At 40.1% G+C, this 12,542-nt stretch overlaps 1 protein-coding gene across 1 annotated transcript in view; it reads left to right on the top strand.

The window, feature by feature from the left end:
• The window catches only part of PTPRM (protein tyrosine phosphatase receptor type M), a 719,823-nt gene that overhangs the window by 405,977 nt on the left and 301,304 nt on the right, over positions 1 to 12,542 (top strand). Inside the window, 2 exon segments of the mRNA XM_030552787.1 lie at positions 788 to 897; positions 5,637 to 5,838. Coding sequence (XP_030408647.1) covers positions 788 to 897; positions 5,637 to 5,838 — 312 coding nt within the window.

Here is a 12,542-nt window from a genome sequence, read left to right as displayed (position 1 = left end):
TGTCTCATGCAATAAGAGGCCTTAAGAAAGGTGCCAGGTCTTCAGATTGTCATCATCACTGTTTCCTACTGCCCACTCTATTGTAAGGCTTCAGTCGTAATGACAGCCAGCATCGTTGTCCAAATACCATGTGTGACACTGTAGCCCTTATACAGGCTAATTACAGTACCTTAATCTACTACAACACTACCTTATACCTCAGTATATTTATATATGTTATAGATGAGTGTTTCATATACTTCTAGTTTAGGAAATTTGTAGGATAGTGGCTAAGGAAGAGGTCCTGAAAATTGACTTGTAAACAAGACACTTCACTTAAATCCTAGCAAAAAAGCCAAATTCCCCACCTTTTTCATCAATGACATTTTACTGGAAAAGCCTTATGTTCCGTGCTGTTTCTCTGTTTTAGACTGTTGTGTTCTGCAAGTGGCACATATGTTTATACTTCTTCCTTAACAGCTGTATCCATTAACAGTCGAACACCTCATTGATAATGTTAGCTTCGTTCTGTAGGGAAGAGATAGTGACTGTTATTTCCTAACAGGCACGTAATCTGTTATACCCCTGTTATAGCCAGGGAGAAAGAGAAGAGAAAAGGGTTGCCCAGAATCTGTTTAACAATTTGCCAAAGAGTATTTATATCTGCAGAATGTAAACTGCTATACTCAACAGGAGATTGAAACCTGGTGAACTGGTATCACGCCCAGAGAATGTAAATGTTAGTTTGAACATCTCTATATGCTACTTTCCAAAACAGTACTTTTTTCTTTTCTTTCCTTTTCATTAGTCCCAAGTGCTGTACCACTTGAATCAATCCAAGGAAGTACTTTTGAGGAGAAGATTTTTCTTCAGTGGAGAGAGCCAGTGCAAACATATGGTGTGATCACTTTGTATGAGGTAGATATTTTTTATATGGTTTCTCAAACGCACATTTTTTATCATGGTTTCATTTTTACCTACAATTTTGATTCATTGGCATCCTGTTGATAAGTGTGTACTCTTGAAAATGTTTGTAGATTTCAGAGCCCAATGTCTCGTAAAAAAGTGTGTAGTAGGTATACAACAAATTGTGTTGTGCTTGGTTGATTGTCCATACTGCATGTCGGACTGAGGCACATGAAGAGGCAGTGTGGTCTAGTGAACTGGGCATTGGACTAGGAATCAAAAGATGTGGATTCTGTCCGTAGCTGCCACCAACCTGCTCTGTGCCCTTATGCACCTCACCTGTCTATGGCTCTGATCCCACCCTCCCATCCCACTGTTATCGGTCTTGCCTATTTCAGTTGTAAGCTCTAGGGGCTGAATATTAGTTATATTTGGTGCTTATTTATTTTGTCCCTGCTATAGTAAAGCAATTAAACATGTGCTTAAGTCCCATTGACTTCAGTCCTCAAGTCCTTTGTCAAATTGGGGCGACAGTTGATAAGAGATTTAGAAATGAGAGGAAAGGCACTAAATAAGTTTACAATATTACCTAGGCTGAAATGAAACACACTTTAAAATACTGTATTTCTTTGAGAAATTTGGCCATGTCTTGTACATTTACAGGAAACAATGCAAAAATTAAAAGAGCGTAATTGGTATAAGATAATTAAAAATGAAAATGATGATTGAGTTTATTAAAAATGCAGATATTTCTTTGAAAATGGTCCCCATTAGAACACAAGCTGACAACACAAATAAAATCTAATGCAGGAGAAAATTACAGGAACTGAGGATGGCACTGGATTACTATACCTGAGGATGCCTCTTGCTAATCCTGTGAGATATATTGTTCAATTTAGTAATATAGATCAAATATTTGAATGATACAAGGGTAGATCTTAGAGTGAATTGTTAAAAAGAAAAAAATGGAAGAGATAATAGTAATGACAGTCATCATCACATTTATGTGGGACTCATTTCAGGAAGCCTATTGTAATAGAAACAAGCAGGCGCAATTTAAAAAAAATAAGCTAGCATTTTTTAATGCAAATTCAACAAAATTACATGTTGTTAGGTTTCTAAAAATTGCTGTTCTTCCTCATATGGAACCTTTGCCTGAATACCTTTCAGAAAAACTGACAAAGGACTGCACAGATTAAGCTGTCAGACAGTAATCATTGTTAAACCTCTTACCTGACCTTACTACTAAATTAGTATTGAAATGCTTAAGAGAGAGAGAGAAAAAGAGAAAGATACAATAAAAGAAAAGAGTAAATTTAAATGCTAAGCTATTGATGCTGTTTTGCAGACTGTATTATTATGAAAGGTTATGATAATGTATGGCTTGGTTTTGGTAGAACTAACTTTCATAATGTCGCAAACTAAACAATTACACATCTTCCTCAATGATCAGAATGTTTTAATTGATACATATTTTAGTATCTTTGCTGATTTTCAACCTGACTGGTACAGAAAGATGTATTGTCAAACTTTCTGCCTAAAAACATACAGGCATAACCTTATTGCTGACTAATTTGTGCCCCCTGGCGTAGCTCTCTCCTTAATACATACACGTAACTTACATCAACTGTAATAGGAGTTGAATAGGTGCGTTCATTGAAAGGAGAATAATAGACCAACTCTGAACTTGTAATGTTAATGGGAAATTTCGAGCTTTTGCATTTCAAAACAACTTAGAATTCTAACAATGAAAACAAACTAGATCAAAGAAAATAAAATATTAATATCTTTCCGTGCTTGATTGAAGACTCCTATTTACTTGCCTGGGTCTAGTTCAGTGGCTCTCCAGCCTGTTGTTTATGAGTCTGAGATGTGATACTCTGGATTTTTATCATCACAAAGTGTTCTGTTCCTTAGAGGCACTCAGTGGATCACAGGAGAGCACTGTGCCTGATGTGGTGGTTAAGAAAGGTTTCTTAACCCACTTCTGGGGCAAAGGGAAAAACCACACAAAGTTATCCTCTTCTTAGATGCCAATGAGCGGGGAAGAGACTGGAACTCCCACTATAAACAACAGGACAGAGAGAAAGTACAGCGTAGATGAATAAGATCTTCATTATTCATTAGGCTTTTATGTAGTTGGAGATATGTAATGTCTTCAAAAATACTGTAGAACCTCAGAGTTACTAACACCTTGGAAACTGAGGTTGCTTGTAACTCTGAAATGTTCGTAACTCTGAACAAAACATTGTGGGTTATTCTTTCAAAAGTTTACAACTGAACATTGACTTAATACACCTTTGAAACTTTACTATGCAGAAGAAAAATGCTGCTTTCCCTTAATTTTTTTAGTAGCTTATGTTTGAAACAGAACTGTACTGTATTTGCTTCTTTTATTTATTTATTTTTTGGACTGTGCTACTGCTCGATTGTGTACTTCTGGATCCAATCGAGCTGTGGGGTTAACTGTTCAGTTCGTAACTCTGGTGTTTGTAGTTCTAAGGTTTTACTATAAAACAAACCTGAATCTGCCTTTAAACTAGGTAAAACAATCTGCAACTTCCAGGTAGCCACTTATATTTCTGGTGGAGAAAACTGTGGAATGAAAATATCATGGGTCCAGTTCACCACTTGTGTAATTAGGTGCAAATCCACTGATTTCAACACTGTTTGAAACTCAGAACCTCAGTGAGTAAGAGACAGAATTTGGAGGACAAAATGGTTCTAACATGTGTAGACATGCCTATATAAAGCTCTTTTTATTTCCGCCCCATTTCCCACCATTGCCAACATCAGTGTAGCAATGCAGTTGGTGGTAATGAAAGGAGTGCTACCTGTATGCAGGATTCTAACCAGCCCACCAGCATTTTAAGCAAGGTTACTTAAACCTGGTAAGAGTGAAAAATTGCTGTCACTCCTTTTTCCATGTTAACTTTCCCACTGCTGCTGCCGTCTGTAAAGGTGCCCTGGTCTCCCAAGTGTTGGGAGAATTTTCAGAAAAAAAAAGATCTTGAGTGGGTAAAGCTTTACTGAATGATAGCAGGAGTGTAATGTAAATACTGCGAGAACAAATGTATGCTTAGTTTCCTCAAGCAAGTCACTTTTTGTTAAATGAACAAGTTGTTTATGAGCTGTGAAAGAGCTTGTTTTTGTAGTGCATTCTCCTGGTAGCTAATCTAGTACAATAAACATAATTTGTTAGTCTCTAAGGTGCCACAAGTACTCCTGTTCTTTTTGCATAATTAATAGCTATAGCTCTACCACAGGGGTCACAGAATCTGTGACCTCCTGTGTATTTTAAATAAAACTGGGCCGAGTCATTGGGAAATCCAACTAAGAACCACCATATCTGGTGGCTCTACCACTCTCTCTGGCTCCCCACAGGCTCTGTGGGAAGAGGTTTTTTTAGATCAGTCCTTGCTCAGGGAATTTCAGGAGACTAGAAGTCCTGACGAAAGTGTATCCAAGTTTTTTCGGGGGCACTAATGCCTGTCCTCAGCATTTTATTGACACTAGGCGAGATGTATTATGTAAAATTACATTTTTCACTGATTTGGAGATTTTAGGAAATTATCGATATTTAACCACAATTGGAAGGATTAGTATTGTACCTGAGTGAGTGCCAGTTCCCCGTCTATAAAAATTTAGATAATACCTCACAGAGATATTCTGAGCATAAGTACATTAAACATTGTGAAGTGATTTGTAAGCTACTGATGAAAAGAACTATATAAGGAATAATATTATTATTATGTACTGTATCTGTCATTCAGGCCCTTGATTAATATACACAGCATACACTTTCTCTTCGTGTTTCTATCTAAATATTCCTTCAGATAGATAAGTATAATAATGTGCTATAAATATAAACAAATGTCAATTTTCACTGTATATAACAACAGCGCTGGAGTTATGTATAAATCTACTTATTTAAAAGCAAAAAAGAGGGGAATCAATTTTACATTTTAATTTTTTTTAATGAGTTTTTTGTTTTTAAATTATCCTGTTGTTGCTGTAGGTCATAGATGTTAAGTAACCAGGTAGAAACACTGCACACTACTTTACTGTGAAATTGTATTGCTGTTTTAATGAAAACAAGTAACAGTATTTGAAAGGAAGGAATGAAAAATGAAGGATATGTTTTGCTGATATTTAACATATTTTTTCCCAAAATGGGAATCTGAGTTTCATGCAATGCAATCACAAACTGAAGAATTACAATGCAGCAATTATAAGACATGAGCTCCAGACTGAAGCATAAGTGTCACCCACTTTGTGGAGCATTCACTTAAAACTGCCCTTGTCATCTTGTGAGGCTAATCTTATTCAGTGCAAAGTGTAATTATATTTAGACAGCTTAGAAATGAGGCTACACCTTTGTCACTTGCGTATCTGTTTTTGCTAGTTGTGTTTTTTTTGTTGTTGTTGAAAACCAACAGTAATATGGTTTCAGAAAAATGACATTGTGAAAGCCAGCAACTTAAAGGTATTAACTTAAGCCTGAACCCATCCTTTTACAGTTGTAATCTAACTGCCTTTAAGTCCCTGTATCTATAAAAGTAATAACTCATAACAGTTTTGGCTGAGTTCCTGTGTCCCTTCATTGGATTCAGGATTTGAAAAGTATAAGGCAGGAAGATTGTTTATCATAAAATGTCTGACAGCGCATACATCAGAAGGGTTTATGGGATAAAGATACAATCTTTGTCCGTCTGCTCAAGATATTTTATAACTTTCTTATTCTTTTGCAGATCACCTACAAGGCTGTCAGTTCCTTTGACCCAGAAATAGATTTATCGAATCAAAGTGGACGAGTTTTGAAGCTAGGAAATGAAACTCATTACCTTTTTTTTGGACTGTATCCTGGGACCACCTATTCTTTTACCATTAGAGCCAGCACAGCCAAAGGATTTGGACCTCCAATCACAAACCAATTCACAACTAAAATCTCAGGTATTATATTAAAGTAATGATTATTTCTGTTTCCTTACTATGGTAACCATTATTTTCTTTGTTATTCACCTCTCTTTTAAAGCTTTACAGGCAGTTTGTCAGAAAGATAAGATCAGTTTTCTTCCTTGAAAGTACCAGACAAACTGATATATATTTATGTATTTGAATAATTTTCGGGTGCTTGAAGATCAGTTAGAAGATACAGTTGTTGAAGTACTGCTTCAAAACCATGCAACTTATCACCCAAGAAAATGAGATTTATATGCCTTTGGAGTCAGTCCCAGCTGTTGCAAAATTTTGCATAGAGTTTTTTGGACATGAATCTGAGACGGTTTCATTCAGAGCTCATTCAGCCTCAACATGATTCTAAATTAGTACAGTAGCAGTGCTGGAAAATCTCTTTAATGTGGCATGAACAATTGAGAGTACAGCAGAAATGCTCCATGTCTAGCACTCGCTTAGGAAATATAGTGAGTTGCCACGCTGCACGCATTCCTAACAACAGGCATGTTGACTGAGGCAGATTTGAAACTGCATTAGACAAGAACATCAGGACCTGTGGTTTTAAGAGAGCGGGAAGACACAACTTCTCTAAAAGCCCATGCACAATCACTTAAAGCCCCCAAAGACTCAGGAACATTTTATTCCCTTCGTTGATGGAATGTGATCTTACTGCATGTTTTAAAACACCTATATAATTGATAACAAAATGTGTTCCAAATCTGTAGTGGAGGTGTCCTTATACTCAGCTTATCTATCATGTTTCTGGGAATTAAACTGACAATCAGTAATGAACTGGAAGCGTGGTCTCAGACCAGTATTCATTCCCAAAAAATGCATTAGCTCTCTTTCCCCCCAACTTACCTTTTTGGAAAATATAAAGCAAGCTAATAGGGGTACAGTGTGTTTCATCTTGTGTCCCCGTTACTCCTATTCTCCCCGCATCGCATTGTAACTTTTTCATCTTTGTGGTAGAATGAACATAGAGCAATGCAAAAGCATTAATCAGAAGCACAGGAATTTATATTTGGGGAAGGGCAATAAATGCAAGTTGGTCATTTTTGTTATTACTGTACCTCGTAATTGTAGGGATAAATTCATTGGATGATTATCAGCTAAAAAGCCTTGAACATAATAAGCACTGGAATGTAAAGCACTAGGGATCCAATTCCGCCACCCCACCTCTCATTGTCTGCAAGAAATCAACTGGACTGCTTGCATTGTAAGATATTGCTCAATGTGAATGAGGGTGGCAGAATCAGGCCCTATGAGAATAGAGAGAAAGAACAGAGTATTGGAAGAGGAAGGGAATCTAGAGAGGTAGGAACAGCACTGAAAGGTTAGGATATCTCCGGGGTCGGCAACCTTTCAGCAGTGGGGTGCCGAGGCTTCATTTATTCACTCTAATTTAAGGTTTCACATGCCAGTAATACATTTTAACATTTTTAGAAGGTCTCTTTCTGTAAGTCTATAATATAGAACAAAACTATACTTGTATGGAAAGTAACTAAGGTTTTTAAAATGTTTAAGACGCTTCATTTAAAATTAAATTAAAATGCAGAGCCCCCCGGACCGGTGACCAGGACCTGGGCAGTGTCAATGCCACTGAAAATCAGCTCGCATGCCGCCTTTGGCACCCGTGCCATAGGTTGCCTACCCCCGGGATAGCTATTCTCTTTTAAATGGTGGTGAATCACCATGTAACTCCCATTAACATGAATGGGAATTATGCACATGCATTGAGGGTAAGATATGCCCCATGAAGCTGCACCAGTTGGTTCCATGAGTACATCAGATCTCCCCACACCACCAGCAATCGGCAGGATTTCTCCCCTTCCCCCTCTCCAATCTAGGTAGGGTTAGGCCTACTCCTGTTTTTTGGTGGGACACCAACAGAGAATGCCTCTCCCTGGGATTTTCACAGGAACCCAAGGGGCTTAGACACCCAGTCCCCGCTGAATTTTAAATAGGAGTTAAGTATCTATTTCCTTTAGGCTTCTTTAAAAATTCCAGCCTGAAGTAGTGGGGAGGTGGGGATGATTCAGTAGGTGACACTCTTCCCTCTGAGTCAGTCCTACACCAGTGTTCCACTGTGAGGTTGGAGGACGCTTTGTGCTGTGAGTACCCTTCTCTAGTGAGATGTAAAACCAAAGTGCTAAGATCTCCTAGGAGTTTTTACAATTGGTCTGGCCAGTTTCCAATGTGTGTAATTACATTTTAATCTCTTAAATCTATACTGCATTTTCAGTAGAATAAGATATACTTAACTTCCCATCCTAATAGTGTTGTTATGCACCGTTAAACAGTTGCCATGTTTCATCACAGAATTGGCTGTTTGTCAGTGATGGAAAAAGTGATTCCTGTGTAAATTTGTGGTGTTTTAGGCAGAGCTAGTAGCACCACCTACTAAAGTTGCCTGACACTTCCCATTATAAAACCCTGTTTTCAATTGCTTATAAGTTTGCCAAACTTCAACTGAGCAGGCTAAAATTTTCCATGCTGTCTGACTCAGGCTGGTTCTTTTATTATTTTTTATTTCAGCAAATATGGTTCAGCAATTTCCAGGAATAAAGTTAGGAAATAATACATTGTTTTGCTCAAGTTAAAATTACAAAATTCTGGCAACTACTGTGCTTAGTAAATTGAAATTTTGCAGGATGGGTGGCCTTTGTGTCAAAGATGTGCCTTTTACTTGAAAATCCCTCCACATTTGGCCCAAGTTATAAGCCTTTGAAAAATCACAGTTCAAACATGTGCCATAGGGACCTGCTAGAATTTAGCAATTAAAGTCTCTAAAGATTCTGTCCTCACTGAGCATACTTGACTCTGTCATAGTTCCTTGTGCTAACCAAACTGCACGTTCCCAAGGAGTAGCTGAGCATGCTCCAGCCCAGGCTATGGGGGGCTCAGAAGGACTTTCTATGTAATGTCTGCACTCAGCTGCTCCAGGTTAGGGTGGAGCCAAGCACCAGAACTGAGAACAGGAAGCCTGTCTCTCCTGTGCTCAGTGACCACACTGCTGACATCCAGACAGCATGGAAGAGGAAACCATCTAATTTGAATGCAGAAGGGACAAAATAGGAATGGGGGGAGGGAAAGGAGTAGATTGAGAAAAGAAGTCTGGTGAGACTGGGGCTGGAGTGGAGTAAGAGAAACTAGGACTGCGAGTTGGGGAAATTGAGAGGCAGGGACTGGGACTAGTGAGAGACCTGGTAGTAGGGGACGGGGACCAAGAGGGGAACAATGAAATTAGACAAGGAGCTGGAGGGAGGAGAGAGTTTGGGACTGGTTGAGCAAGGAGATTGGTACTAGGACCAGTGTGTGGGGGGGGGCGAGACTGATGGTGAGGGGAGGACAGACACCAGGAATTGGGACGTGGCAGGAGAACTGGGATAAGAAGCCCTGAGGAGCAGAGGGGAAGGGAAAGACTAGATGAGAAGCCCAGGGAAGGAGTTTGGGAGCCTTTGAGTAGGGAGGGAGAAACAGATCTGACAAAGAGCCAAGAAGAGGAAACTGGGACTGACTGGGAACAAGGAGTTCGGGTGAATGGGGTGCAGGATTGGCCCTGACTGTGCAAAGAGACAGGCATTGGGTGTGGAGAAGATGACCAACTGGAACTTGGGGAAATTGGAACGCAGATGACGAGCCGGGAGGGGGAGTCTAGGGCTGACTGGGCAAGGAGACGGAGATGAGAAGGCTGATGTGTGGAGGCTGGGGGTGGGGAGGCAAAGCGAATGAGACTCGGATACAGATCTAGGAGTGTGGAAATAATAAGACTTGGACACAGATAGGTTGGAGGGGAAGGGGAAGAAGAAGTGAAGCTTAGGGGAAATGCGCTGAAGAGTCTAGGTGCACTCCCTTCCAGAGTCTGGAATGGAGCTGATGGTTCCTGAGTCTCCCCATTTCTCTGCTGTCAACAACTATCTGTGAAAACCACTGGCAAAGTGTCCCATCCCCCTCCAGTGCTAATTCACAGAGAGGATGGCAACCTCCTGCTGCTATCAGTTACTTCATTAGATCAAATAGGAGAGATCTGTGTGGACCATCAGAGGGTTCCAGCTCTGCTGAAAGGCCACATGGGAACATGGGAGTCAGTATGATGCCGCATGACTGAACTTCTGTTTTTTTCAGTTTGCTTTTTTAAAACCTGGGAAATTACTGCATGACAAAACTATGCTAAAAGAACGTTAATAAGGTTGCAAAGTCAAGCTTTCAAAAGTTAGTAAATGCCAGAATTAAGGGTGCCTTTGCATCCTTAATTCAGCCCCCTTGTGTGTAAGCATTATGATATAGTCTTTAATTACATGATGAAGTACTATTTTTTGCAAAAGACACCTGCCTCATTCAGTGCACAATTGGACCTGTTCTAGGGATGAATCAGATGGCATAGTAATGGAGACTGTTACCTGTAAGACTCCTGCCTTATTTTTTTGCAGAAGTTGGAAGGAGTGTAGTGAATGAGGTAAGGGGTTGCATGCAGGAAGAGAATGGATGATCTCATGGTTAAGGCAGTTAAAGGTTGCCGTGGAGAATTGAATTCTATGTCTGCCTCTGGCACAGAGTTCCTGTTTGATGCTAGGCAAGTCACTTAGACCAAACTTTTCAGAGATGGTCACTAACTGTATGTTCCTCATTTTCTGGGCTCCTGACTTGAGACCCCGGGACATTATTTCTGGAAGTGCTGAGCGCTCATAACTGCAGCTGAAATGAATGGGAACTCTGCTTGAATATATAAAGTGCTATATGATACTAGGTACTCTGAAAATCTGGTCCTAGGTGTCTCAAACTGGGCACTCAAATTTAGTGGATACTTTGTTCTTAATCTTCCTGGTCTTAGTGCTCCATCTGTAAAATGGAGATAATACCATCCTCTCACCTCACAAGCAATAGCATAGCTAGGGGGGGAGCGGGGTAGCGGCCACTCTGCCACTGAGCAGAAGTGGCGCCTTTTTAATTTTTACTCACCCAGCGGCGCTCCGGGTCTTTGGCAGCACTTCGGTGGCAGGTCCTTCACTCGCTCCGGGTGTGTTCGGTGGCACTGAAGGCCCCACTGCCGAAATGCCACCGAAGACCTGCGGAGTGAGCGAAGGATCCACGACTAAAGTGCTGCCGAAGACCTGGAGCGCCATCCCATTAGTAAAAGCGCCACTGGGTGAGTAAAAGCACCGCAGTGGGTGACGCCTTTTTTGTGATCGCTCCCCCTGTTCGTTCCACCTGGCTACGCCACTGCTTACAGGACAGTTGTGAAGATAAATTAATTAATGTCTGTGAAATACTCGGATACTATGGTGATGAACACCGTGAAAAACCCATGGGGAAATTAATAAATTCGTCTTCATAGCAGATTTTGTGATGCTGTGGCCAAAAGAGCTAATGTGATCCTTGGATATATAAACAGGAATCTTGAGTTGCAGAAGAGAGATTATATTACCTCTGTATTTGGCAACCACTACTGGAATACTGTATCCACAATTCAGGAAGGATATTGATAAATGGAAGAGGGTTCAGAGAAGAGCCATGAGAATGATTAAAGGATTGGAAGATGTGTCTTACATCTGATCTACACTTGGGAGGGCGGGGGGGATCAATCTAAGTTATGCAGCTTCAGCTATGTGAACAACGTAGCTGAAATCGACGTACTTAGATCTACTTACCATGGTGTCTTCACTGCGGTAAGTCGATGGCTAACACTCCCCTGTCAACTCCACCTGCGCCTCTCACCCTGGTGGAGTACCAGAGTCGATCGCTGCCTGTCGATCCAGCCAGTAATATAGACAAGCCCTTAAAGTGATAGACTAGAGGAGCCCATTATGTTTAGTTTAGCAAAGCGGCCGTTAAGAGGTTACTTGATCACAGTCTGTAACTACCTACCTGGGGAACAGAAATTTGATAATACAGGGCTCTTCAATCTAGCACAAAGCTATAGCAAGATCCCAATGACTGGAAGCTGGAGCTAGACAAATTCATACCTGAAACAAGGTGCAAATTTTTAATTGGGTAATTATCCAGTGGAACAATTTACTGATGGTTATGGTGGATTCTCCATCACTGGAAACATTTTACATTAAGATTAGAATTTTTTTAAAGATATGCTGTAGTTCAGTCAAGAATTAATTCAGAGAAGTCCTGTGTCCTATGTTATGGAGAAAGTCAGACTAGAAATCACAATGGCCCCTTCTGGCCTTTTAACTTCCGAATCAGTGAATAGTGTGCAGTAAATAAGGCCTAGGGCCAAATGTTGAACAGTGAGGATAAAAGAAAATATTGAATAGCGATTGAACACTGTCCAACCTATGTACAGAATGATGCAAAGTCCTTAATGACAATTAAAAAAGTAACAACCACCACTTAACAAAGGCCTTATCTACACTGGGATTTCAGGCACCAGTGTAGACAATTTGCACCAGCACAGCTTACTCTGGTTTTAAGCTGGATAAACTGCACTAATGCTAATCCTGTTGCACTGTTGTAAATGGTGTAAAGGGATGGCCTCACTAGCTACATGAATAGCTGAAATGTCCATGGTGACAAGATCTGAGGTTAGCTCTGATGTCCATCCACCATAGGTATAGCAAGAAAGTTGGGTCTATATTTTCAAAAGTAATTGGTCATTTTGCATGCTTCAATTTTTGTGTGTTCAAATTGCCAACTGAAAAAAAAGTTTTGACCTATAAAGACTGGGTTCTCAGCACTCTCTGAGTGTC

The sequence above is a fragment of the Gopherus evgoodei genome, chromosome 2 (assembly GCF_007399415.2).
Source record: "Gopherus evgoodei ecotype Sinaloan lineage chromosome 2, rGopEvg1_v1.p, whole genome shotgun sequence".
In the NCBI taxonomy this organism is placed as follows: Eukaryota; Metazoa; Chordata; order Testudines; family Testudinidae; genus Gopherus; species Gopherus evgoodei.
This window is presented reverse-complemented; position numbering and strand designations above follow the sequence as displayed.